Source organism: Oncorhynchus kisutch, linkage group LG26 (assembly GCF_002021735.2).
Source record: "Oncorhynchus kisutch isolate 150728-3 linkage group LG26, Okis_V2, whole genome shotgun sequence".
Lineage (NCBI taxonomy): Eukaryota > Metazoa > Chordata > Actinopteri > Salmoniformes > Salmonidae > Oncorhynchus > Oncorhynchus kisutch.
This window is the reverse complement of record NC_034199.2, coordinates 29702866-29728733: the sequence shown is the minus strand read 5'-3', so window position 1 is coordinate 29728733 and position 25868 is coordinate 29702866. Positions and strand designations below refer to the sequence as shown.

At 43.4% G+C, this 25868-nt stretch overlaps 1 protein-coding gene and 1 long non-coding RNA gene across 5 annotated transcripts in view; one reads left to right on the top strand and one right to left on the bottom strand.

Annotated features, from left to right (window-relative positions):
* Positions 1 to 6780, bottom strand: part of LOC109877798 (serine-aspartate repeat-containing protein I) — a 38369-nt gene extending 31589 nt beyond the window's left edge. For 3 of the 4 annotated variants that reach the window (XM_031806306.1, XM_031806308.1, XM_031806307.1), the window contains exon 1: positions 6528 to 6780. In XM_031806306.1, the coding sequence (XP_031662166.1) occupies positions 6528 to 6588 (61 nt within the window). In that variant the 5' untranslated portion in view covers positions 6589 to 6780. The remainder of the gene's footprint in view (positions 1 to 6527) is intronic. The other variant, XM_031806305.1, reaches the window with a different exon arrangement.
* A 3135-nt stretch (positions 6781 to 9915) lies between these two features.
* LOC116357671 (uncharacterized) overlaps positions 9916 to 25868 on the top strand; it is a 30515-nt gene continuing 14562 nt past the window's right edge. The window contains exon 1 of the long non-coding RNA XR_004205585.1: positions 9916 to 10137. This is a non-coding gene — a long non-coding RNA (uncharacterized LOC116357671). The remainder of the gene's footprint in view (positions 10138 to 25868) is intronic.

The window sequence follows — 25868 nt, the reverse complement described above, 5'->3', positions numbered from 1 at the left end:
GAGGCTACACAACATTACAGAGCGAGGGCTTTACCTATAGGAACTATAAGAGGCTGGCTGATATTGGCAGAGTTACACCCCCCCTCCCCCCCCACACACACACATCCACACAAACACACAGAGTCAAGAGAATGAGAGAGAGAGCAGACCCTCTCCTACACAGTGCTGTAATAAAAGCAGGGCAAACTACAACTCAAGGAGTTTAACTACATGGGCAGTTCTGACTCTGACATTCAGTAACAGACTGTAATATACTGTAACAGACTGTAATATACTGTAACAGACTGTAATATACTGTAACAGACTATAATATACTGTAACAGACTGTAATATACTGTAACTTGTCATTGTCATAAGAACCTAAAGAGAATACACAACATGGGCTCCATTTACACACGCAGCGCAGATTCAAGCAATCTCAGGCAGTTCACCTGTGACACATGTCAGTATTCGACATCTATTCATATCTGAGGACATCAAAACCCAAAACCTTAACACTTAACCATTCAGAGTTAATGCCTAACCTTAAGAATTCATAGTTAATGTCTAAACTTAAGAATTCATAGTTAATGCCTAAACTTAAGAATTCATAGTTAATGCCTAAACTTAAGAATTCATAGTTAATGCCTAAACTTAAGAATTCATAGTTAATGTCTAAACTTAAGAATTCATAGTTAATGCCTAAACTTAAGAATTCATAGTTAATGCCTAAACTTAAGAATTCATAGTTAATGCCTAAACTTAAGAATTCATAGTTAATGCCTAAACTTAAGAATTCTGAGTTAATGCCTAAACTTAAGAATTCTGAGTTAATGCCTAAACTTAAGAATTCTGAGTTAATGCCTAAACTTAAGAATTCTGAGTTAATGCCTAACCTTAAGAATTCTGAGTTAATGCCTAACCTTAAGAATTCTGAGTTAATGCCTAACCTTAAGAATTCTGAGTTAATGCCTAACCTTAAGAATTCTGAGTTAATGCCTAACCTTAAGAATTCTGAGTTAATGCCTAAACTTAAGAATTCTGAGTTAATGCCTAAACTTAAGAATTCTGAGTTAATGCCTAACCTTAAGAATTCTGATTAATGCCTAACCTTAAGAATTCTGAGTTAATGCCTAAACTTAAGAATTCTGAGTTAATGCCTAAACTTAAGAATTCTGAGTTAATGCCTAACCTTAAGAATTCTGAGTTAATGCCTAAACTTAAGAATTCTGAGTTAATGCCTAAACTTAAGAATTCTGAGTTAATGCCTAAACTTAAGAATTCTGAGTTAATGCCTAAACTTAACCTTAAACACTTTGTTTGGAACAACTTCAAAATTGGACATTTGAGAAACATGGATGAACGTCTAATTCTGACATGAGACTGTTAGAGCTTGTATGGAATCTATACTGTACAATAAGCTGTGAGAGTTAATGAGTAATTGTGTGGGTAACCTTGCCAATGCGTGAGGTGATTGACAGGTAATGTTCAGGTGAGTTAGAACAGGGGTTCCCAAACTTGGTCCTGCATGAGAACCCCCCTGGATGCATTTTTTTGTTGCCCTAGCACTACACAGCTGATTTATAATAAACGAAGCTTGATGATGAGTTGGTTATTTGAATCCTTGGGTAAAAACCAAAACGTGCCCCAGGACCAAGTTTGGGAAACCCTGAGTTAGAACAATGTGTTGTCAGGTATTTCTATTGTGTGGCGGCGTAGACCCCTGTTGTTGTTTCTCCCTGTAGAATAACACATTACTTTTGGCCAGACAGAGCACAATGGACAACAGGATAATGCACTGTGGGGAAATAGCGTGCCGTTTCATATGTACCAGTTGTTTAGATTATCTGGAGGTTCACAGTAGAATCCAGGTGGTTCACAGAACTACTGATGTAGAAAATTCTACGGAACCACTGATCTAGAATAGTTACTGCTGCTCCTGTCTTTACATGAAGACATGTAGGAATGTAGGACATGTCTATGTAGGAATATCCATACCTGCGTTCTAAATAGAAGCCATTTTTGGCATGTAAAAACAGAAAGTGTTATAGTATGTGACATTTTAAAAATTGAGTATGCTTTAAATGCCAGGATGTCATACTAATTTCACCCTTTTATCTAGTAGAATTCGCTGCACAATATTGAGGAAGATAATAGTATTTTCAGATCCATGTGTGTTTGACAACAGCTGATGATCAAAGAAGGGGATGGGATGTAGCAGAATGAACAAATGGTGGGAAACAACACATGTGTACTGACACATTCTCAGTACACTGTAAAACATGATGTGTTGAATCTACTTTAAAAAGGCAAACATTTAGACACAATATTATTGACTATATGTCATTTACTATATTCAAATTTACACAATTAAAGTAAGTCCAGGGAAATAAAAATAACCCTGCAAATAATTAGGTTGAATAATATAAACATAGGCCTATATGAGTTTTACTCCATCTCACCTTGATGAGTTATTTTAGTGATCGTGTCTTAATGTTTAACATGTTTAAATGTATTTGTAAATTTGCTATTTACCAGCTTCGGCAGGCATTGTTGAGCGCTGGGCTCAAATGTACCTGCAGTAACTGGAGGTAGAACTGCGAGCATTGCAATGTGCTGCATTTGCCTCTGTCATTTGGAAATGGGCGGTCTCATCATTGAATGTAAATTTGACTGTGAAATTGTGAAAATTATGATAATGCCCTTTTAGTGTAAGTGCTGTTTGACCGCTTGAAATTTTTGCCTGTTTTGGTGGGATGGAGTTTGGCCTTCGATGGTGACATCACCATGGAGTAAATTTGTTAATAGACCAATAAGAAATATAGTTCCAAACCTCTCTGCCAATAACAGTTTTCCTCTCCCCACTCAGACCACTCCCAGTCAGTCCAAGCAAAATTATTGCTTGAGAAATTGCTATTTTTTTCCATTTTAATTGAAAACAATCACAGTAAGGTACTTAATTGTTACCCAGAAATGATTTGATATTGAGATAAAATGGCTGCACTGAACCTTTAATGAACTGGCTTCAGATCCCAGCCAGAGTCTACCAAGGGGTGGGTGTGGCAGCCAAGAATAATATTAATAATCATGTAATGGGTGCTTATATTTGTACTATTTCACACATGTACATGTGTGTGTTAATAGCATGTGTGAATTGGAAATGTTTTTTTATTTTTGCATATCTCAACTCTCCCTGACAACCCTCAGAGAGTGAGGCCTCTCTCTGTGGAAAACGACCCTTAACAACAACAACTATTATGTCACAACATTCACCAACATGACTAAAGCCAGGTGAGACTAATAACTCGTAAATCAACAGATTGTGACCAATACTGGTATTAGTTAATCATTCTTCAAGCCAGATGCCTGTGTCCCTGCTAGTTGTGGACTTGAGGCTGTTCAGAGGAAAACACAACGGCCTACTGGTGAGAGAGAGAGAAAAAAAAGAGAGCGGGGGGAAGTGAGAGAAAGCGAGGGAAAGAGAGGAGACAGACACAGACAGTATAGGAGTAGAAAGAAAGAAAGAAAGAAAGAAAGAAAGAAAGAAAGAAAGAAAGAAAGAAAGAAAGAAAGAAAGAAAGAAAGAAAGAAAGAAAGAAAGAAAGAAAGAAAGAAAGAAAGAAAGAAAGAAAGAAAGAAAGAAAGAAAGAAAGAGCATGGACACAGCTAGACAGTACAAATTCACATGGTCCACAACCCACATAACATGTCCAGTAGGACACACCCTTAAGAGACTCAATCAAATGTATCTTATAAAGCCCTTTTTACATCAGCAGTTGTCACAAAATGTTTTATTAAACTCATTTCTACCAGTGTCCACATGCTATAGCATAGACACATGCAGTAGGCCACAACCTATAGGACTATATATATATACAGTAGAACACAACTACACACCAGCATCGTATCTTGGTAAATTACATTTGACATAATATAATGATAAATCTGAGTGTGTTTATAAACATTTTTTTTAAATTCTACATTTCAGCCTCAGGTAAAGATAGACAGACAGGATGTACTAGAAGTAGCAGGTGTGAAAGGTTTGTACTTAAAGACAAAGTGAATTCCAAAACGTGATTTTCCTGTGTTTTATATACACTGAGTGTACAAAACCTTAGGAACACCTTCCTAAGAACAGTCAGAACAGCCTCAATTTTTCAGGGCATGGACTCTATAAGGTGTCGGAAGGGTTCGACAGGGATGCCAGCCCATGTTGACTCCAATGCTTCCCACAGTTGTGTTAAGTTGGCTGGATGTCCTTTGGATGGTGGACCATTCTTGATACACACTGTTGAACATGAAAAGCCCAGCAGTGTTACAGTTCTTGACACACTCAAACCGGTGCGCCTAGCACATATTACCATACCCCGTACAAAGGCACTTAAATATTTTGTCTTGCCCATTCACCCTCTGACTGGCAAACATACACAATCCATGTCTCAATTGTCTCAAGGCTTAAAAGTCCAATTAAATTAAGCTGAGGGATAGGGATAATTAAGCTTAGGGACAGGGTAAATTAAGCTGAGGGACAGGGATAATTAAGCTGAGGGACAGGGTAAATTAAGCTGAGGGACAGGGATAATTAAGCTGAGGGACAGGGTAAATTAAACTGAGGGACAGGGTAAGTTAAGCTGAGGGACAGGGTAAATTAAGCTGAGGGACAGGGTATATTAAGCAGAGGGACAGGGTAAGTTAAGCTGAGGGACAGGGTAAATTAAGCTGAGGGACAGGGTAAATTAAGATGAGGGACAGGGTCAATTAAGCTGAGGGACAGGGTAAATTAAGCTGAGGGACAGGGTAAATTAAGCTGAGGGACGGGGTAAATTACGCTGAGGGACAGGGTAAATTAAGCTGAGGGACAGGGATAATTAAGCTTAGGGACAGGGTAAATTAAGCTGAGGGACAGGGATAATTAAGCTGAGGGACAGGGTAAATTAAGCTGAGGGACAGGGATAATTAAGCTGAGGGACAGGGTAAATTAAGCTGAGGGACAGGGTACATTAAGCTGAGGGACAGGGTAAATTAAGCTGAGGGACAGGGATAATTAAGCTGAGGGACAGGGTAGGTTAAACTGAGGGACAGGGTAAGTTAAGCTGAGGGACAGGGATAATTAAGCTGAGGGACAGGGTAAGTTAAGCTGAGGGACAGGGTAAATTAAGCTGAGGGACAGGGTAAGTTACGCTGAGGGACAGGGTAAATTAAACTGAGGGACAGGGTAAATTAAGCTGAGGGACAGGGTAAATTAAGCTGAGGGACAGGGTCAGTTACGCTGAGGGACAGGGTAAGTTAAGCCGAGGGACAGGGTAGATTAAGCTGAGGGACAGGGTAAATTAAGCTGAGGGACAGGGTAAATTAAGCTGAGGGACAGGGTAAATTAAGCTGAGGGACAGGGTAAATTAAACTGAGGGACAGGGTAAATTAAGCTGAGGGACAGGGTAAGTTAAACTGAGGGACAAGGTAAGTTAAACTGAGGTACAGGGTAAGTTAAACTGAGGGACAGGGTAAGTTAAGCCACCTACACATTTCTGTACTGAATACAATATTACCACTACCCTTTTAAAACCATGTTTATCTTTATTAACCAAACACAATTCAACACCATCACAATAGCTTTTATGCCTCTCAATAATTTTTTATCATATTTTAACACAGGATTACACCTAAAAAACACTAAACTTTTTAAAACACTTTTAACATAGGCCAGGCCCTGTTGACACCTCATATCCCAGAGATAATGCCTTGCGTTATGCCTGGGAAGAAAATACTTTAATTTGCTTAACTTGTCATTGGCTCATCCATTGGCTCATTTTACCCCTTGGCCATTGGCTCAACTTACCGGCAAACATTTGGACTATATTAGACAACATAGCTACAAGGATGCATTTTCATGCTAGGTTTAGGACCTGATATTGAAGCTTATAGACCCCAACTGATGTATAGAACAATCTTTAAATGATCAACTTTGTTTTAGAAACAAGCATCATGAAACCTCCAACACAATAAATTAATTTGACTTGGTGAAAATATTTTTTGGGAGCTAAATTGCTTGCCACTTATGGACCTCGTCTTAAATATTTTGTCAAATGATCAATTTTGTGTATGTTTTCCTAGAAACAAGGGTGGCTCAACTTACCCCACTCTCCCCTAAGAGCTTTTTTAAAAGATTGGCTGAAATTTTGGCCTGTTTTGGTGGGATTGCGTTTTGGTAAATTAGTTAATAGGCATCTAATAAAGAGAGTTCCAAACCTCTGCCTATAACAGCTAGTTTTCAGTTTCCCCCTCCCCACCCAGACCACTCTCAGACAGTCGTAGCTAAATTCTTGCTTGAGAAATTACTCATGGCTAAGAAACCATTTTTGACATTTTTAATTGAAAACAATCACAGAAAGGTACTTAATTGTTACCCAGAAATGATTTGATATTGAGATAAAACGGCTGCATTGGGCCTTTAACTGACTTCTCTCAAGTAGAAACAGAAACATAAAGCACCATAAAACTAGTTGTAAAAGTGCTTACCAAAGTACATTAGTGGATGTTAAAGTGCTTACCTTGTGTCTTGGCTCCAATCACCAAACTGCCCAGCAGGAGAATCCACAGGTATGACATCATGGGAACAGAGTTCTGAATTACAAAACTGGAGTTTTAAACTTTTCTATTAAATAGTGAGAATAAAATAATAAAAGTAGTAATGATGATGGTGATGATGTTTCTGGTAATGTTTACTAGCTATGTGTATGATGTGCGATGGCTATATTCTCATGTTGCCTTCTCCTCTGCTGCAGCTCCAATCTTCTCATGTATTCTTTTGTCTGTACATGGACCCAACTTTAGGGGGTGTGTCTTTGTCTGGGGTGTGGCTGGGACAGAGTAACTGATAGTTAAGTGGCAGGGTCGGGGAGTAACCGATTACATAGAATCAAATCAAATCAAATTGTTTTTGTCACATGCGCCGAATACAACAGTGAAATGCTTATTTACAAGCTCATAACCAACAATGCAGTTTTAAGAAAAATACCTACAAAAATAAGAAATAAAAGTAACAAATAATTAAGAGCAGCAGTAAAATAACAATAGCGAGGCTATATACAGGGGGTACCGGTACAGAGTCAATGTGCTGGGGGCACCGATTAGTTGAAGTAATTGAGGTAATATATACATGTAGGTAGAGTTATTAAAGTGACGTATGCATAGATAATAACAGAGATTAGCAGCAGCATAAAATAGAGGGTGGGGGGGGGGGCAATGCAAATAGTCTGTGTAGCCATTTGATTAGATGTTCAGGCGTCTTATGGCTTGAGGGTAGAAGCTGTTTAGAAGCCTCTTGGACCTAGACTTGGCGCTACCGCTTGCCGTGCGCACTACCTTCTGCAGTGCCTTGCGGTCGGATGCCGAGAAGTTGCCATACCAGACAGTGATGCAACCAGTCAGGATGCTCTCAATGGTGCAGCTGTAGAACCTTTTGAGGATCTGAGGACCCATGCCAAATCTTTTCAGTCTCCTGAGGGGGAATAGGTTTTGTTGTGCCCTCTTCACAACTGTCTTGGTGTGCTTGGACCATGTTAGTTTGTTTGTGATGTGGACACCAAGGAACTAGAAGCTCTCAACCTGCTCCACTACAGACCCGTCGATGAGAATGGGGCGTGCTCGGTCCTCCTTTTCCTGTAGTACACAATCATCTCCTTAGTATTGATCACATTGTGGGAGAGGTTGTTGTCCTGGCACCACACGGCCAAGTCTCTGACCTCCTCCCTATATGCTGTCTCGTTGTTGTTGGTGATCAGGCCTACCACTGTTGTGTCATCGACAAACTTAATGTCCAGGATCCAGCTGCAGAGGGAGGTGTTTAGTCCCAGAGTCCTTAGCTTGGTGATGAGCTTTGAGGGCACTATGGTGTTGAACACTGAGCTGTAGTCAATTAATTGCATTCTCACATAGTTGTTCCTTTTGTCCAGGTGGGAAAGGGCAGTGTGGAGTGCAATTGAGATTGCATCATCTGTGGATCTGTTGGGGCGGTATGCAAATTGGAGTGGGTTTAGGGATTCTGGGACAATACTGTTGATGTGAGTCATGACCAGCCTTCCAAAGCACTTCATGGCTACAGGTGAAGTCATTTAGGCAGGTTACCTTAGTGTTCTTGGGCACAGGGACTATGGTGGTCTGCTTGAAATATGTTGGAATTACAGACTCAGACAGGGAGAGGTTGAAAATGTCAGTGAAGACACATGCTAGTTGGTCAGCGCATGCTCGGAGTACACGTCCTGGTAATCCATCTGGCTCAGCAGCCTTGTGAATGTTGACCTGTTTAAAGGTCTTACTTACATTGGCTGCAGAGAGAGTGATCACACAGTCATCCAGAACAGCTGGTGCTCTCATGCACTCAATTAGCCATGTCGGCTAACAGTTTTTAGATTGGTAAATTAGTCTAGCCAGTTATCTAAACTTGTAGTTATGATGGACGAATGCCGACCGGGCAAGCAGGGGACGTGCCCATGGACCCTGACATCCAGGGGGCCCCCATTGATTTTGTTAGTTCGTCCCACCCAGATAACATTAACATAGCATAAGTTATGGTCAAATGTGTAGCATTGCAGGAAATTTGCTTTAAAACTGCTACATTTTCTCTCTGCCCCATGGCAAAACTAGTAGAATTGAATGAAATGTTTTAGAAAATGTCTAAATGTTTTCTCCGCCCCATGGCAAAATGAGTAGAATTGCAGAAAACTGAAACCTTTTCCCTTCGCCCAATTCTTGCTTAAGGCCCCCAAAAGGCTAGAACCAGCCCTGGGTAGTACTACCTCAATGGTAGTGTGACAGCAGCCTGTTGTCGCCATCTAGTGCTTCATAAAAGTACTCGCTGCTCTTATAATATAGGTAATTAAGAAGAATCACATTCTGATTCATTTCTACGCTCCATGAACCCTAAACAGGCACCATGCTGATCATTGTTTTATTTGGCATTTCATTTTAATCTGTTTATACCAAATAAGATATCCTATTTATATCATTATTGATGGTAGCCTAACCATTGGGCTATCAGCTTATCCGAATTGTTCCAATGAAATTAATAGGCTAATGTTGATGACCGAAAAATTCATCTATAAATATAGGCCTATACTAATGATTTACATAGCTCTCTGAAATAAATCTTAATCATGTTCAACTGAACGAATGTTGTTGCTAGCATGAAAAAAAGTATCCTAGCTGTGCGATCTGTTAAAATACAATATGATAAACATACAACCCTGTTATGTTACTAGCTACTCACAGAGTATATATATATATAGCCACAGCGATTTCTATAGCCTCGAGTCAAGACAGGACCGTGTTATTATTATCATTATTACCAAGCCCCTCACAGCGTGTGCTGCCTGCTGGTCGCCCTCGGGCACTTTTAACCGAGTTTACCACATGCACGCCTCACGGAGAGGATAGGAATACTAATCAACTGGTTTCCTTCGCGACTTGCAAACAGAGCGCAGCAAACAGCAACAGCTCGCAACTTGGAGATCCTCCGATTCAAATGTGTTCTGGTTGATGTTAGATGTATTATTTAGTCTTCATCCATCACTATGTTCATTGTTGGATTCATCAGTATTGTTGACTGCGAATTTCCTACATGGAGATACCGTTTTGTTTAATAGACAGAGACAGCGGATTCATAACGACTATGTAACAGAGCGGACTTCTGGTGGATTTCTGGATTTCTGCTCTCAGGAATTGGGAAGCCCGAGCTGCTTGCTTGTGTGTGTGGGTGGGGGGGTGGGGGGGTGTTTAGGTGACTGTGTGAATAATTGTGTGAGGATTCCGCACGTCCATCCTCAACAGTTAATGCTGTCAGAGAGCAGAGAAGTGTGTTATTGAGACACTTAGCGTGGAAACACACACACAGAACCCCCCCCCCCCCCCCCAAACACACACACAGTGCTGTCACACACTGTCTGCCGATGAGCTCTGTCATGCAGTCGTTTCTCTCTCCAGTGAACAAGGCTATTCTAGTAGCTCTGTTCATCTTCGCCATCCTCCTCATCCTCTATGTGATCCTCTGGTACATCTGTAGAGACGTGGACTGCGACCACGGTATCTGATCTGATTAACACCGGGAACACCACCGAATAACCTAACGGTGGATAGAGACCCGTCTGAAAGAGGGTCACCCTGGTAAGTCAGCGCGTCTCCTCTGCTTCACGTTCCTGTGTTTGTGTGTATGTGTGTGGCTCCGTAGTGTCAGAACATGTGAAACAGAAACAGACACAGTCCCGCGCATAAACTGGTTCCAGGTTGCGCCTCCAGGTTCCAGTCCGTTATGAAATGTATGTATAATCTTATTTACCAGATATGTCTTAAGGCTAAAAATCTCTTTTTGGAGATAGAAACCTGGCAAGAAGGTCAGTTGGGAATTAAATATATTATATATATATTTTGGCCATTCACAATACAAAACGAGGAGCATAAATGTGTCTTCGTTTTGGTTTATTGGGGTCTTACTCGCCTGTAATGCCCCAAAATAACAGTATGTGGGCTGGCCACAGAGCCTAAGGTGACACAATGTCCCCCCGACAGGAATGTTCTGTTACCTTCTCCAGTTTGAGCTGAGAGGTAGCGGCTAGAATACCAGATGAGCGCACGAGGACAGGCAATGACACTGCGCGGGAACCGGCGCTGTCCCAGTGGGCAAGTTTGGGCTGTGGCGATACCAATGTATCATCGCTGTGTGTGTTCGCCCGTGCATGCGTGGATTGAGCATATGAGCTGCATAGTCCTATACGATCTGACATTGGCATTAACATCGAACATTGTTACATTTAGCAGACGCTCTTATTCAGAGCAACGTTCACAAAGTCGGCTCGGTGTTTAGAACCAGTGACCTTTCGGTTACTGTCGCAACGCTTTTAACTACTAGGCTACCTGCCGCCTAACACGGTTAAACAAGAAGATACAAAAACAAGACTGTTCTTCACCCTATTGAATCCAATTTCTTCCCTGAGCTTTTCTTGTGTCATGCATTACTCATTTGATGATTGACGCTGGTACTCTATACCCTGACGCTGACCAACACGTTCGTTTGTGACTGCTGCTGCCCAATAAAAAAACGGTCTTTTAGTGTGGGATTAATCTCTTCTATCATATGCCTTACAACCCTGCACCCAAATACATTTGTTACAAGAATAGCAGTGAGCATGCCATTTATTCCTCTAATCATCATAGCCATGCTGAGTCAATGTTGTGTGGTTGTATTCAATACATAATACACCTTTAGGCATGTCGACCACTTGGCAGTGTTTGTGTCTGAGTGAGTGTGTCTGTGTGCATGTGTGTGAGAAGCACCTTTAGCAGCGATTACAGCATCCTAGTCTTCTTGGGTATGACGCTACAAGCTTGGCACACCTGTATTTGGGGAGATTCTCCCATTCTTCTCTGGAAGATCATATCAAGCTCTGTCAAGTTGGATGGGGAGTTTTGCTGCACATCTATTTTCAGGTCTCTCCAGAGATGTTCGATCGCGTTCAGGTCTGGGCTCTGGCTGGGCCACTCGAGGACATTCAGAGACTTGTCCTGAAGCCACTCCTGTGTTGTCTTGTCGGTGTGCTTAGGGTTGTTGTCCTGTTGGAAGGTGAACCTTTGCCCCAGTCAGTTTCATCAGACTAGAGAATCTTATTTATCATGGTCTGAGAGTCTTTAGGTGCCTTTTGGCTAACTCCAAGGGGGCTGTCGTGTGCATTTTACTGAGGAGTGGCTTCCATCTGGCCACTACCATAAAGCCTGATTGGTGGAGTGCTGCAGAGATGGTTGTCCTTCTGGAAGTTCCTCCCTTGACCAAGGCCCTTCTCCCCCGATTGCTCAGTTTGGCTGGGCGGCCAGCTTTAGGAGGAGTCTTGGTGGTTCCGAACATCTTCCATTTAAGAATGATGGAGGCCACTGTGTTCTTGGGCACATTCAATGCTCAACATAAATCAACGTGTCTGTAGAAAATTCCTCACACACCCTTGAAATGTTTCATTGTATTTGTCCATATACAGTGCCTTGCGAAAGTATTCGGCCCCCTTGAACTTTGCGACCTTTTGCCACATTTCAGGCTTCAAACATAAAGATATAAAACTGTCTTTTTTTGTGAATAATCAACAACAAGTGGGACACAATCATGAAGTGGAACGACATTTATTGGATATTTCAAACTTTGTTAACAAATCAAAAACTGAAGAATTGGGCGTGCAAAATTATTCAGCCCCATTACTTTCAGTGCAGCAAACTCTCTCCGGAAGTTCAGTGAGGATCTTTGAATGATCCAATGTTGACCTAAATGACTAATGATGATAAATACAATCCACCTGTGTGTAATCAAGTCTCCGTATAAATGCACCTGCACTGTGATAGTCTCAGAGGTCCGTTAAAAGCGCAGAGAGCATCATGAAGAACAAGGAACACACCAGGCAGGTCCGAGATACTGTTGTGAAGAAGTTTAAAGCCGGATTTGGATACAAAAAGATTTCCCAAGCTTTAAACATCCCAAGGAGCACTGTGCAAGCGATAATATTGAAATGGAAGGAGTATCAGACCACTGCAAATCTACCAAGACCTGGCCGTCCCTCTAAACTTTCAGCTCATACAAGGAGAAGACTGATCAGAGATGCAGCCAAGAGGCCCATGATCACTCTGGATGAACCGCAGAGATCTACAGCTGAGGTGGGAGACTCTGTCCATAGGACAACAATCAGTCGTATATTGCACAAATCTGGCCTTTATGGAAGAGTGGCAAGAAGAAAGCCATTTCTTAAAGATATCCATAAAAAGTGTCGTTTAAAGTTTGCCACAAGCCACCTGGGAGACACACCAAACATGTGGAAGAAGGTGCTCTGGTCAGATGAAACCAAAAGTGAACTTTTTGGCAACAATGCAAAACGTTATGTTTGGCGTAAAAGCAACACAGCTCATCACCCTGAACACACCATCCCCACTGTCAAACATGGTGGTGGCAGCATCATGGTTTGGGCCTGCTTTTCTTCAGTAGGGAAAGGGAAGATGGTTAAAATTGATGGGAAGATGGATGGAGCCAAATACAGGACCATTCTGGAAGAAAACCTGATGGAGTCTGCAAAAGACCTGAGACTGGGACGGAGATTTGTCTTCCAACAAGATAATGATCCAAAACATAAAGCAAAATCTACAATGGAATGGTTCAAAAATAAACATATCCAAGTGTTAGAATGGCCAAGTCAAAGTCCAGACCTGAATCCAATCGAGAATCTGTGGAAAGAACTGAAAACTGCTGTTCACAAATGCTCTCCATCCAACCTCACTGAGCTCGAGCTGTTTTGCAAGGAGGAATGGGAAAAAATGTCTGTCTATCGATGTGCAAAACTGATAGAGACATACCCCAAGCGACTTACAGCTGTAATCGCAGCAAAAGGTGGCGCTACAAAGTATTAACTTAAGGGGGCTGAATAATTTTGCACGCCCAATTTTTCAGTTTTTAATTTGTTAAAAAAGTTTGAAATATCCAATAAATGTCGTTCCACTTCATGATTGTGTCCCACTTGTTGTTGATTCTTCACAAAAAAAGACAGTTTTATATCTTTATGTTTGAAGCCTGAAATGTGGCAAAAGGTCGCAAAGTTCAAGGGGGCCGAATACTTTCGCAAGGCACTGTACTTAAATAATAGGCCGACTTAAAGAAAGTATGAATAGATCAACAGTCCGACAGTGTTCTGATCCAGCTGAACCTGTATAAACTGACTAACAGAATACGGCTTCTATCATGCCTGGAAGAAACAGATAAACCATCCAGAATAGCAACATGAGGGGCTGAAGGACATATCAAGGACACAACATATATCCGCCCTTCTCTGTGTGTGTGGATGCGTGTGTGCGTGAGCATGTGTGCACGCGTGTGTGTGTGTGTAAGATATATTTCTAGGTTGAGGGTCAGTGAAGCAGTCCATCCTTGTGTGTGTGGAGATTTCATGGGCTGAGACTAAGTGTGCGTGTCACACAGGAAGATGACAGTATAGGGAACAGATGTCTTTAGATTACTAACACTACAACTAGGTTATGGTATGTGAGACAGTCTGTGAAATCTGAAATATTTTTACACAAAAAAACATAGTTCATCAAGCCAACATGGAGCAGGCTCCATTATTTTATACAGATGAGCTTCCACATAGACAGTGTTCTGACTGGGCTACGAGTGATTGAAGTTGCTTCTCTAGGAGTCAGGCCGGTCAACCTATCATGGTCAACTATAGATTGTCTAGACACACACACACACAAACACACACACAAACCGTCTGTGTCATCATACTCATACTCAGTAGTTATTATTATCAAACATTCAGTGGTAATGCCAGAGTCCTGTACTGTGTGTGACTCATAGTATTTTTTGAGATGTCAGTATAAAGTGGCCCCCACGGTTTCCTCTTTGTCTGTGCTATGAGCTCAAGGTCCCTGTGATGTGACTTGTCATTATCCTCTCCTTCCCTCCCCCTCTCTCCTTCTGTCACTCCATCTCCTTCTTTACTCCCTTCAAATCAAATCAAGTTGTATTTGTCACACATTCACAAACAACAGGTGTAGAATAACAGTAAAATGCTTAGTTATGGGCCCTTCCCAACAATGCAGAGAGAAAAAAGGTTAAATAATAGAAAAATAATAACACAAGGAATACACAATGAATAATGATAACTTGGCTATATACACTGGGTACTAGTAACAAGTCGATAGCAGAGGTAAGAGGTCATTGAGGTTAGATATTCCTTCCTCTCCCTCTGTCCTCCTCTCTCTTTCTCCCTCCTTTCTCCTTCCTTACAGACAGTACCTCCTTCTCAATCTCTTTAACCCAGGCTAAAACTGTCCCAGGGCTAGTTTACCCTCCTTGCACACAGGCATTTGTTAACCCAAGGATTAACACTAAACCAGGGTTAAAGGTCGGCTCACACGTGTTCCCTGAAGAGGATGAAGAGAGTAGAAGCAGCCAGGTAATAGAAAGAGAAGGTTGTGTGTGGGAATAGCGGTGGGACGGGGATTCAATCCAACACTCGATCATATTGATGTCCATACACCAAAGGCGTTGGCAGTAACCATTAGACCAAACCCCAGGGCCACACTGGCTGTCTTGGGTGATTTCCGGGGGGGGGAATCTAAAAGTCGGTACTACTAACCCTAATCTGGAGCAGGTCCGGCTAAGCCCTGAGCTAAAGTTGGGGTTATTCCACTTTCTGTTGGAGGGATGAAAAGCTCCGCATCCGCATACCCCAGATCATCACAAATAGCTTTAAGTGACTTAGCTTGAGGAGAGAGTGGAGCTATACCGCTGGGAAACTTATCAATAAGGGGGTTCAACAAGCAGTTAAAATCTCCTCCAACCACTGCAGTGTCCGAGTTTAATTCTGAAAAGTCTAGAAATACCTTAGTGAGGAAATCAGGGGGGTGAGCAGGGGGGAAGTAAATATTCATTATGGAAATGTTCTGCCCTTGTAAAGTACCATTAATTATAACAAAGCGACCAAATTTATCTTTCACACAATTCAAGACCTTAAGTGGTAAGTTATTTTTCACCAGAATTGCTACACCTCTACTTCTGGATGTAAATGATGAGAAAAACACTTGACCAAACCCCCCTTGTTGTAATTTCAGGTGCTCCTTATCATCCAAATGAGTTTCTTGCAACAGGGCAATATCAATATTTTATAAAAAAAAAAAAAGACAGTACCTTCTTCATTTTAATGGGGTTATGGCTCCCTCTAATGTTCTATGTACATACACGCAGTCCGTTACCTGCCATTGTGTCTTGACCATTCAAAATCCAGACTGGATCCTACTGTAAAAGTGGACTGGTACCTTTTTCCATGTGTTGAACTCTCATCTATCTCACTGAGCATAAACAAACGATATGAACCCTGAACTCGAACTATACTAAACCCAAAAATTAAACATGTAAAGATCCAAAAGGGGGTTTTCCCACTAGCTAACATGCAGGGGATTTCAACTCTCCAATGTAGACTCTTAAGTCCGCATTGCCGCTCAATAGCCTCATCATTTATATGTATGGAAAAGAAAATCAATAGAAGAAGATTGAGGCTCTTCCACCTAAAACCAAGCCTGGGCACCAATATGGATTCACACATATCTCAGCCTGAGCTATAGCGGCTATTACTTTAGCAAGAAAAATAATAAAGATACGAATATTACTGAGCCGGAGTACGTGAGGACTCACACCACTGTTTCATGATCAGATTCAACTAACAATAAAAAAAGTTATCCAATGCTGCGGAGGTGCAGCTTAAAGTTATTTACCCGAGAGAGTCAATAAACGCAGCAGCCTCTTCCGGTGTGTAGAGCTTTTTAGGCGATCCGTTGACCATAATCTTCAATGTGGCCGGGTACAACAGTGCGTAGTCCATCTTCATTCTCCTGAGTCGAGCCTTCGCCTCATCAAACGCTTTGCGTCTTCGTACAACCGCAGTGGAATAATCATTGAAGAATGAGACCTTTGGACTTTTATGTTGACTACCATCAGAGCCGATGTTTCTAGCCGCGTCCATGACGCGCTGCTGGTCGGTGAAGTTGTGGGACTTTATAACCACCGGCCGTGGACGCTGATTGGGACCGGGTATCGGTGCTTGAGAGCGATGGGCTCTGTCCAGCTTCACACGACCAGCCTTAGTGTCCATTTGTAGGTAGCCAGGGATCCATTCCTCAAAGAATTTTACTGAACGTGTCCCTTCAGAATTTTCCAGGAGTCCCACAACATGAATATTGCATCTGCGTCCTCGATTATCCAAGTCGTCAATGTGCTCCGCCATTTCGCGCACCTGTTTCTCAAGTGCTTTTATCTTAGCGTCCATAGATGTAGTTGAAGTTTCCACTGCAGCAATTCTTCCTTCCGCCTCAACAACACATTTCACAACCCTCTGTAGTTCAGCTGAATGGACTGCTATTGCTTCCAAGACCGTTCTTATCTTAGCATCGATCACTTTAGTAATGTTATCAGTCATCTTTTGAATCACCAGGTCCATTGTGCCTGGATCCGCAATGGTGTTAGCTTCGCTAATGTTAGCTAGCTCCTCATGCACATCCACAGGGGTGGTGGTTTTGGTCGACTTCTTAGTAGTTCTATTGGGCATGTTGTCGGAGATTTTTGCGAAATAGCCGTCAAGACTCATTATAGGATAACTTATTTAGCCAATTCTACCACTTTTTCAAGCTAGGAGATTAATGTAAAAATATTAATTTACGAATGCCATGGGAGCTCGCTGAAACACAGTGTTCTCTCTACGGCGCCATTTTGTCCCCCACCGGGTTATTCCACTTTCAAACCTCCCTTAGCCCTGGGCTTCAAGGCTCCATTAGACTTTGGAAGTTCTTAGACCTGCTGAATGTATTCTCTGTGCTGGATAGCACACATACCCTTGAGTCCTGTCATGCTCCATGTCCACTGTACTTATCTTTGAGTTATGCAACATGTAGCACACACACACACACACACACACACACAGCAACACAGAGATGTGATAAGTCTGTCTATGATCTTGTTAGTACACATTGCTGAATAACAATCACAATCCGAAGGGATGTGTGTGTTTCGTGTTCATTTGTGTGATTATGTGAGAATGTGGTTGTGTATGTATTCATGTGTGCATGTGTGTATGCGATAGTGTGTGTATGCAATAGTGTGTGTGTACACGACAGCGAAGCTGTCACAATACTGTCCCATCATCCTAAATAATTCCACAGTCATGCGTGAGATGCGATTTCCAATACAGAGGGGTGGGCCGCCTCACTGACCCTCAACCTAGAAGCCACTCATTCACTCACTCTCTCTCTTTCTCAATGTATGTAAATTGTAAAGTATTTTGTCTGTAATGTCTATTTTCGCTAATGTGGATCCTAATAAATAAAATACACACAAGCAGGTTAAGTCTTACATAGGAGGAACTTCTGGGAAAACTCCAGGGCTGAAGAAGGGTTGGGTATGTTACTTTCTAAATGTAATCCATTACAGTTACAAGTTACCTGTATAAAATTGTAATCAGTAACGTAACTTTTGGCAGCTCTGGCAGATCCTGGCTGACTGGCAGCTCTGGGAGATCCTGGCTGACCCTGGCTGAATGGCGGATCCTGGCTGAATGGCGGATCTGGAAGATCCTGGCTGACTGGCGGCTCTGGCTGCTCCATGCTGACTGGCGGCTCTGGCTGCTCCATGCTGACTGGCTGCTCTGGCTGCTCCATGCTGACTGGCGGCTCCATGCTGACTGGCGGCTCCATGCTGACTGGCGGCTCTGGCGGCTCCATGCTGACTGGCGGCTCCTTGCAGACTGACAGCTCTGGCAGCGCTGAACAGGCGGGAGACTCCGGCAGCGCTGTAGAGGAGTAAGGCTCTGACAGTGCTGGACAGGCGGGAGACTCCGGCAGCGCTGGAGAGGAGGAAGGCTCTGGCAGCGCTGGACAGGCGAGGCGCACTGTAGGCCTGATGCGTGGTGCTGGCACTAGTGGTACTGGGCCGTGAAGGCATACTGGAGATCTTGAGAGCAGGGCTGGCACCAACCGCCCTGGCTTGATCTTCACCCTAGCCCGGCAGATGTGAGGAGCTGAGATGTAGCGTACCGGGCTAAGCACGCGTACTGGGGACACTGTGCGTTCCACCGCATAACACGGTGCCTGACCAGTACCACGCCCGCCACGGTTAGCACTGCTATGCGCACTGTAGCACTGAGCTGGCACAGGACGTGCAAGGCTAGGGAGGTGCACAGGAGGCCTGGTACGTGAGGCTGGCACAATCTTCACCAGCCGACTAGCACGCACCTCAGGACGAGCATGGAGAGCTGACCCAGGTACCATCAAATCCCCGACACGCTCCGTCGGGCAAATTCCGTGCCTCATGCACCAACACAGCAACTCCCTCATAACTCTCTCCTCCAATTTCCCCATTAACTCCTTCACAGTCTCTGCGTCGCTCACCTCCAACACCAGCTCTGGTTCTGGTTTCCTCCTTAGTTCCTTACGATAAACAGGGGGAGTTGGCTCAGGTCTGACTCTGCCACACTCTCCCTGTGCCTCCCCCCGTGCTCGTCTCTCCAACTCCATTCTCCTATAACCCTCCTCTCACTGCTCCAGCTAATCCTAGGCGGGCCCCGGCACTCTCCCTGGGTCGACCGCCCACCTGTCTATTTCCTCCCAAGTCGTATAATCCAGACTTCGTTGCTCCTGCTGCCACTGCCTGTCACCACGCCGCTTGGTCCTTTTGTGGTGGGTGATTCTGTTAAGGCTTTCTTCCGGTGAAGGAGAGGAGGACCAAAATGCAGCGTGGTTATTTCGATTCATCTTTAATAAAGATAATATCGAACATTACAAAACACTAAACGTAACGTGAAAAAACCAAAACAGCCCTATCTGGTGCAAACAAACACAAATACAGGAACAATCACCTACAAAACATTCAAAGAATATGGCTGCCTAAATATGGTTCCCAATCAGAGACAACGATAAACACCTGCCTCTGATTGAGAACCACTCCAGTGAACCATAGACTTTTCTAGACAACCCCACTAACCACATTCCCATTACAGTGCCTTTGCGAAAGTATTCAGGCCCCCTTGAACTTTGTGACCTTTTGCCACATTTCAGGCTTCAAACATAAAGATATAAAACTGTATTTTTTTGTGAAGAATCAACAACAAGTGGGACACAATCATGAAGTGGAACGACATTTATTGGATATTTCAAACTTTTTTAACAAATCAAAAACTGAAAAATTGGGCGTGCAAAATTATTCAGCCCCCTTAAGTTAATACTTTGTAGCGCCACCTTTTGCTGCGATTACAGTTGTATTCGCTTGGGGTATGTCTCTATCAGTTTTGCACATCGAGAGACTGAAATTTCCCATTCCTCCTTGCAAAACAGCTCGAGCTCAGTGAGGTTGGATGGAGAGCATTTGGATATGTTTATTTTTGAACCATTCCATTGTAGATTTTGCTTTATTTTTTGGATCATTGTCTTGTTGGAAGACAAATCTCCGTCCCAGTCTCAGGTCTTTTGCAGACTCCATCAGGTTTTCTTCCAGAATGGTCCTGTATTTGGCTCCATCCATCTTCCCATCAATTTTAACCATCTTCCCTGTCCCTGCTGAAGAAAAGCAGGCCCAAACCATGATGCTGCCACCACCATGTTTGACAGTGGGGATGGTGTGTTCAGGGTGATGAGCTGTGTTGCTTTTACGCCAAACATAACGTTTTGCATTGTTGCCAAAAAGTTCAATTTTGGTTTCATCTGACCAGAGCACCTTCTTCCACATGTTTGGTGTGTCTCCCAGGTGGCTTGTGGCAAACTTTAAACAACACTTTTTATGGATATCTTTAAGAAATGGCTTTCTTCTTGCCACTCTTCCATAAAGGCCAGATTTGTGCAATATACGACTGATTGTTGTCCTATGGACAGAGTCTCCCACCTCAGCTGTAGATCTCTGCAGTTCATCCAGAGTGATCATGGGCCTCTTGGCTGCATCTCTGATCAGTCTTCTCCTTGTATGAGCTGAAAGTTTAGAGGGACGGCCAGGTCTTGGTAGATTTGCAGTGGTCTGATACCCCTTCCATTTCAATATTATCGCTTGCACAGTGCTCCTTGGGATGTTTAAAGCTTGGGAAATATTTTTGTATCCAAATCCGGCTTTAAACTTCTTCACAACAGTATCTCGGACCTGCCTGGTGTGTTCCTTGTTCTTTATGATGCTCTCTGCGCTTTTAACGGACCTCTGAGACTATCACAGTGCAGGTGCATTTATACGGAGACTTGATTACACACAGGTGGATTGTATTTATCATCATTAGTCATTTAGGTCAACATTGGATCATTCAGAGATCCTCACTGAACTTCTGGAGAGAGTTTGCTGCACTGAAAGTAAAGGGGCTGAATAATTTTGCACGCCCAATTTTTCTGTTTTTGATTTGTTAAAAAAGTTTGAAATATCCAATAAATGTCGTTCCACTTCATGATTGTGTCCCACTTGTTGTTGATTCTTCACAAAAAAATACAGTTTTATATCTTTATGTTTGAAGCCTGAAATGTGGCAAAAGGTCGCAAAGTTCAAGGGGGCCGAATAGTTTCGCAAGGCACTGTATATATATAGGGGATACAACCTTCCCAGCACTGAAGATTTTGCTGCGAGGATGCAGAGTCATTAGATCATTTATTTTGGTACTGTCCATATGTCGCTCGTTTTTGGTCACAGGTCCAGGAATTGCAACATTTACCTGAAGCTAATGCTTCAGATTAGATTATTGATCGATTGACTATGACTTTTCAAATCACACAGTAAAAAATCCCCCATAAACAGTGGGTTCTGTAGCAAAGTTGATGTTACTCATATTGTTATTACACTTGAAATGGAAACAAATTGTTACTTACCGTCTTCATGTACTTGAGGTGCTGGTAAACAACATGCATAAAGGTTGCTTAACTATATATCTTTGTCTGTCGTGACCACAACACAGAGCATATTGAAACATGGTGGCAGCTGTACTCAAAAGAACTTGGATCTCATCGATGTATTTGAAGAATACATCCCAGGCGGTAGTTTGGACAAGTGCCGCGTTTACAAGCTAGTCATCGAGCCGAACGTCAACGCTAGCTGGCTATCGTGAGTGATGCTAAAGCTAACTGGCTATGGTACAGAAGCAGATTCGTAAGTACCTAACGTTTCATTCCACAAATAAATTGCTATGGAAAATGCACTGAAACCTCCAGGGGGAAAAAGACGGATGATTGCAATTTAGCACTTACCTAGAAAAGATGAATAGAGGAATTCAATTTGTACATGGCTCTTACAATGGGAGAAAAACCTGAGGACTACAAAGTGAAGCTACTGTATTATCTCATTGGGGAAAAAGCAGAGAGATTTGTGAGCCCCGCTGTGTGGGCTATACAAAATACATTTCCTTTGTTGAGGAGTAATTGCAGCACTGGATGCATTTTGTGATCCCAAGAAAAATGAAAACAATTGGGAGATCTAATTTGTTCATGCGCAGTCATGGCCAAGATGAGAGTTTAGACAAATATCTCACTGAATTGAGTACTCTAGTGGCCACCTGCAACTTTGGAGTAATCACAGACTCTCTTATCAGGGACAGGATTGTGTGTGGCACGTGTGACCCACACTTAAGAGAGCACTTACTCAGAGAGACTGATCTCAGCTTAGAGAAATGCATGCAGATTGGAAGAGCTGCAGAACTGTCCAGACAGAGAGCTAAAGTCATAAATGTGTAGGGCCCTGTAGCAGTGCATACAGTAACACACAGAGAGCCCGAGAGGGAGAGGAGACCCTACAGAGGGCCCGAGAGGGAGAGGAGACCCTACAGAGGGACAGAGGGAGAGGAGACCCTACAGAGGGGCCGAGAGGGAGAGGAGACCCTACAGAGGGACAGAGGGAGAGAAGACCCTACAGAGGGACCGAGAGGGAGAGGAGACCCTACAGAGGGACAGAGGGAGAGGAGACCCTACAGAGGGACAGAGGGAGAGGAGACCCTACAGAGGGGCCGAGAGGGAGAGGAGACCCTACAGAGGGACCGAGAGGGAGAGGAGACCCTACAGAGGGACAGAGCATTATACAATGCAGATACTGTGGACAGACACATGAGAAAAAATGAAAAATGCCCTGCATATGGACAAAAATGTCAATTCTGTGATAAAACCATCTCTACAGTTTACAAAAATGCAAGAGAAACAGAGTCCTGGCAATGGAAAATGTGTCAGCTGACTCAGATAGCAGTGAGGATGTTCTCTGCATCACACTAGGGCCAAGTCAGAGAGCATCAATGTGGTTCAGGAGAAAACCACAGACCCCAATGCAGCTCTCTTAGCAACCATGCTGGTCGACAAAAGTAAGTCAGATTTCAGCAAGATTGTGGTGCTAGTTGTAATGTTATCCCTGCAAACCTCACAAAAGACAGTCACCTATAGCCCTGCAGGCAGGTATTGGTGATGTATAACAAGAGTACTCTGGGGAAGTGTACACTTACAGTGATCAATCCACGTAATAAGGAAACCTACAGAGTTGAGTTCATCGTAGTCAACAATAACGTGCACATGCCCATTCTAGGCATTAAGGCTATCCATACAATAGAGTTGATTACAATGCAGCATCACAACATCCTGGCCATCGAGAAAACAACAGGATCCTGGACTAAAGAGCAAATAAAATAGGATTATGCTGATGTATTCCAGGGAGACGGCTGCTTACCCGGCAAACTGAAGCTGGAAATGGATGAGCGAGTGAGGCCTGTCCAGCTGCCAAAGAGAAGAGTGCCAGCAGCACTATATAAACCACCCGAAGAGGAGCTTGTTGGTCTAGAGAAAAGAAGGATGATAAAATCTGTTGAAAAAAGCACAGATTGGATTAGCAGCCTGATTGTAGTGCAGAAACCATCTGAAAAACAAAGAGTGTATATTGATCTAAAACCTCTCTAGGCGCTCTAGAGGAGCCATTACACACTTCCCACTGTTGAAGATGTGCTGCCAGACCTGAACAGAGCACCTGTGTTCTCTGTTTTTGATGTGAAAAACAGATTTTGGCATGTGGAACTGGAGTATGAATCCAGCTATCTCACCACGTTCTCTACTTCCATGGGACGCTACATGGGAATCAGTCCAGCCCCAGACATTTTTCAGAGGAAGTTGAACCAGGCAATGTAAGGTCTTCCAGGAGTCAAAATCATTGCAGATGACATCCTGATTGTGGGAGAAGGAGACAATGATGAAGCAGCGACTCTAGACCATGACAAGAACCCGAGAATGCTCCTGGACAGATGCAGGAAGCTCAATATCAAGCTGAATTTGATGTGAAAAACAGATTTTGGCATGTGGAACTGGAGTATGAATCCAGCTATCTCACCACGTTCTCTACTTCCATGGGACGCTACATGGGAATCAGTCCAGCCCCAGACATTTTTCAGAGGAAGTTGAACCAGGCAATGTAAGGTCTTCCAGGAGTCAAAATCATTGCAGATGACATCCTGATTGTGGGAGAAGGAGACAATGATGAAGCAGCGACTCTAGACCATGACAAGAACCCGAGAATGCTCCTGGACAGATGCAGGAAGCTCAATATCAAGCTGAATCCGGAGAAGCTGCAGCTCAGGCTGAAGGAAGTGCCCTACATTGGCCCCCTGCTAACATCAGAAAAGTGACAGCCATCAGACAGATGCCTAGGCCTACAGATGTGCAGGGGGTGCAGCGCTTCCTGGGCATGGTACACTACCTAGCCAAGTTCTGCAGCCACACCACGGAGATCTGTGAGCCACTGCTCACTGTGGGAGTGGTCTGAGAGACACGAGCTGGCTTTCAAGAAAATCAGGGTTACCATTGCACAGACCCCTATGCTGAAATGCTACAACCCAACAGAACAGCTTGTACTACAATCTTATGCTTCAGACAGTGGGTTAGGAGCAGCCTTGGTGCAGGGAGGACAACCAATAGTATATGCCAGCAGAGCCCTGACAGACTGAAAAAGGGTATGCACAGATAGAGAAGGAGCTGTTTTCAGTGGTGTTTGGCATGAAGAGGTTCCAAAAATTCACATATGGACGAACTGTGGAAGTGCAGTCAGATCACAAGCCTCTAGAGAGCATCATGACAAAGCCTCTCCTCAACACACTAAAAAGACTACAACGCATGATCATGAGACACCAAAACTACGAGGTCAGTCTCCGATACGTTCCTGGAAGACAAGTGGTGCTGCCCGACCTGCCTGTGTCAACCGAGAGACTAAAGGCCATTCTGAGAGACACTGATCTGGACCAGGAGCTCCAGACACTGAAAATGTTGATCCTGCAGGGTTGGCCTGAAGTGAAAGAACATGTACCCTTTGAAGTAGCCATGTATTTTCACAACAGAGATGAGCCACATGTGCAGAATGTTGTTATCTTCAGAGGTGAGCGACTCATTGTGCCTGCTGCCCTCAGGTCAGAGACAATGCAGAGAATCCATTCCTCACACAGGAATTGAGGGATGTCTGAGAAGAGCTCGCAAGTGTGTCTACTGGCCAGGCATGAATGGAACAATGTAGCACCTGCACTGCATGGGGTGTGAAGCAGCAGAAAGAGATGCTGAGGCCACACGAAGCACCAAAGCTCCCTGGGGAAAAAATAGGGATCGACCTGTTCCACTTCAACGACAGAGACTACATGGTCACAGTTGAATACCTCTCAAACTTTTGGGAAGTGGACCATTTGGAGAAAACACAGTCGAAAAAGGTCATTCCAAAACCGAAAAGACACTTTGCACGCTATGGGATACCTGACATCCTTTACTCAGACAATGGCCCCCAGTACTCTTTCAGCAAGGCTTGTGACTTTAACCACAAAACACAATCTCCAGAATAAATGCAAAGTAATGAGAAAGTGGAATTGACTGTGAAAACAGCCAAAAGACTAATGGCAAAAGGAAAGAGAGCACTGACCCATACCTGCCCATGTTGGATCACATAAATACCCATCACAAGGAACATACAGCAGGCCTGCAATGGCGCTCATGGGGAGAGATACAAAGACACTGGTAATGAGTGAAAATCTACTTAGACCGGTGATGACAAACTGTCAGCAGGAGAAGTTCAAAGAAAGACAGCAGAGACAAAGTACAAAGTACTACGACACCTCTGCTAAGGAACTAACAGTGCTGCAACAAGATGACAGGGTGAGAGTTCAACCACTCACAGGGCAGAAACAGTGGTGGCAGAGAGCCACAGTAGTCAGACCTGTGGCGCAAAGGTCCTACGAGGTGAAGACAGGACAGGGACAAGTCTTCAGGAGAAACAGGAAATACCTGAGGAAGAGCAGAGAAATAGAGGATTTCCTCACTGTTGAGGAGCCTGGCACAGAGCCAGTAAACAGAGCACCAGCTGATGCCCA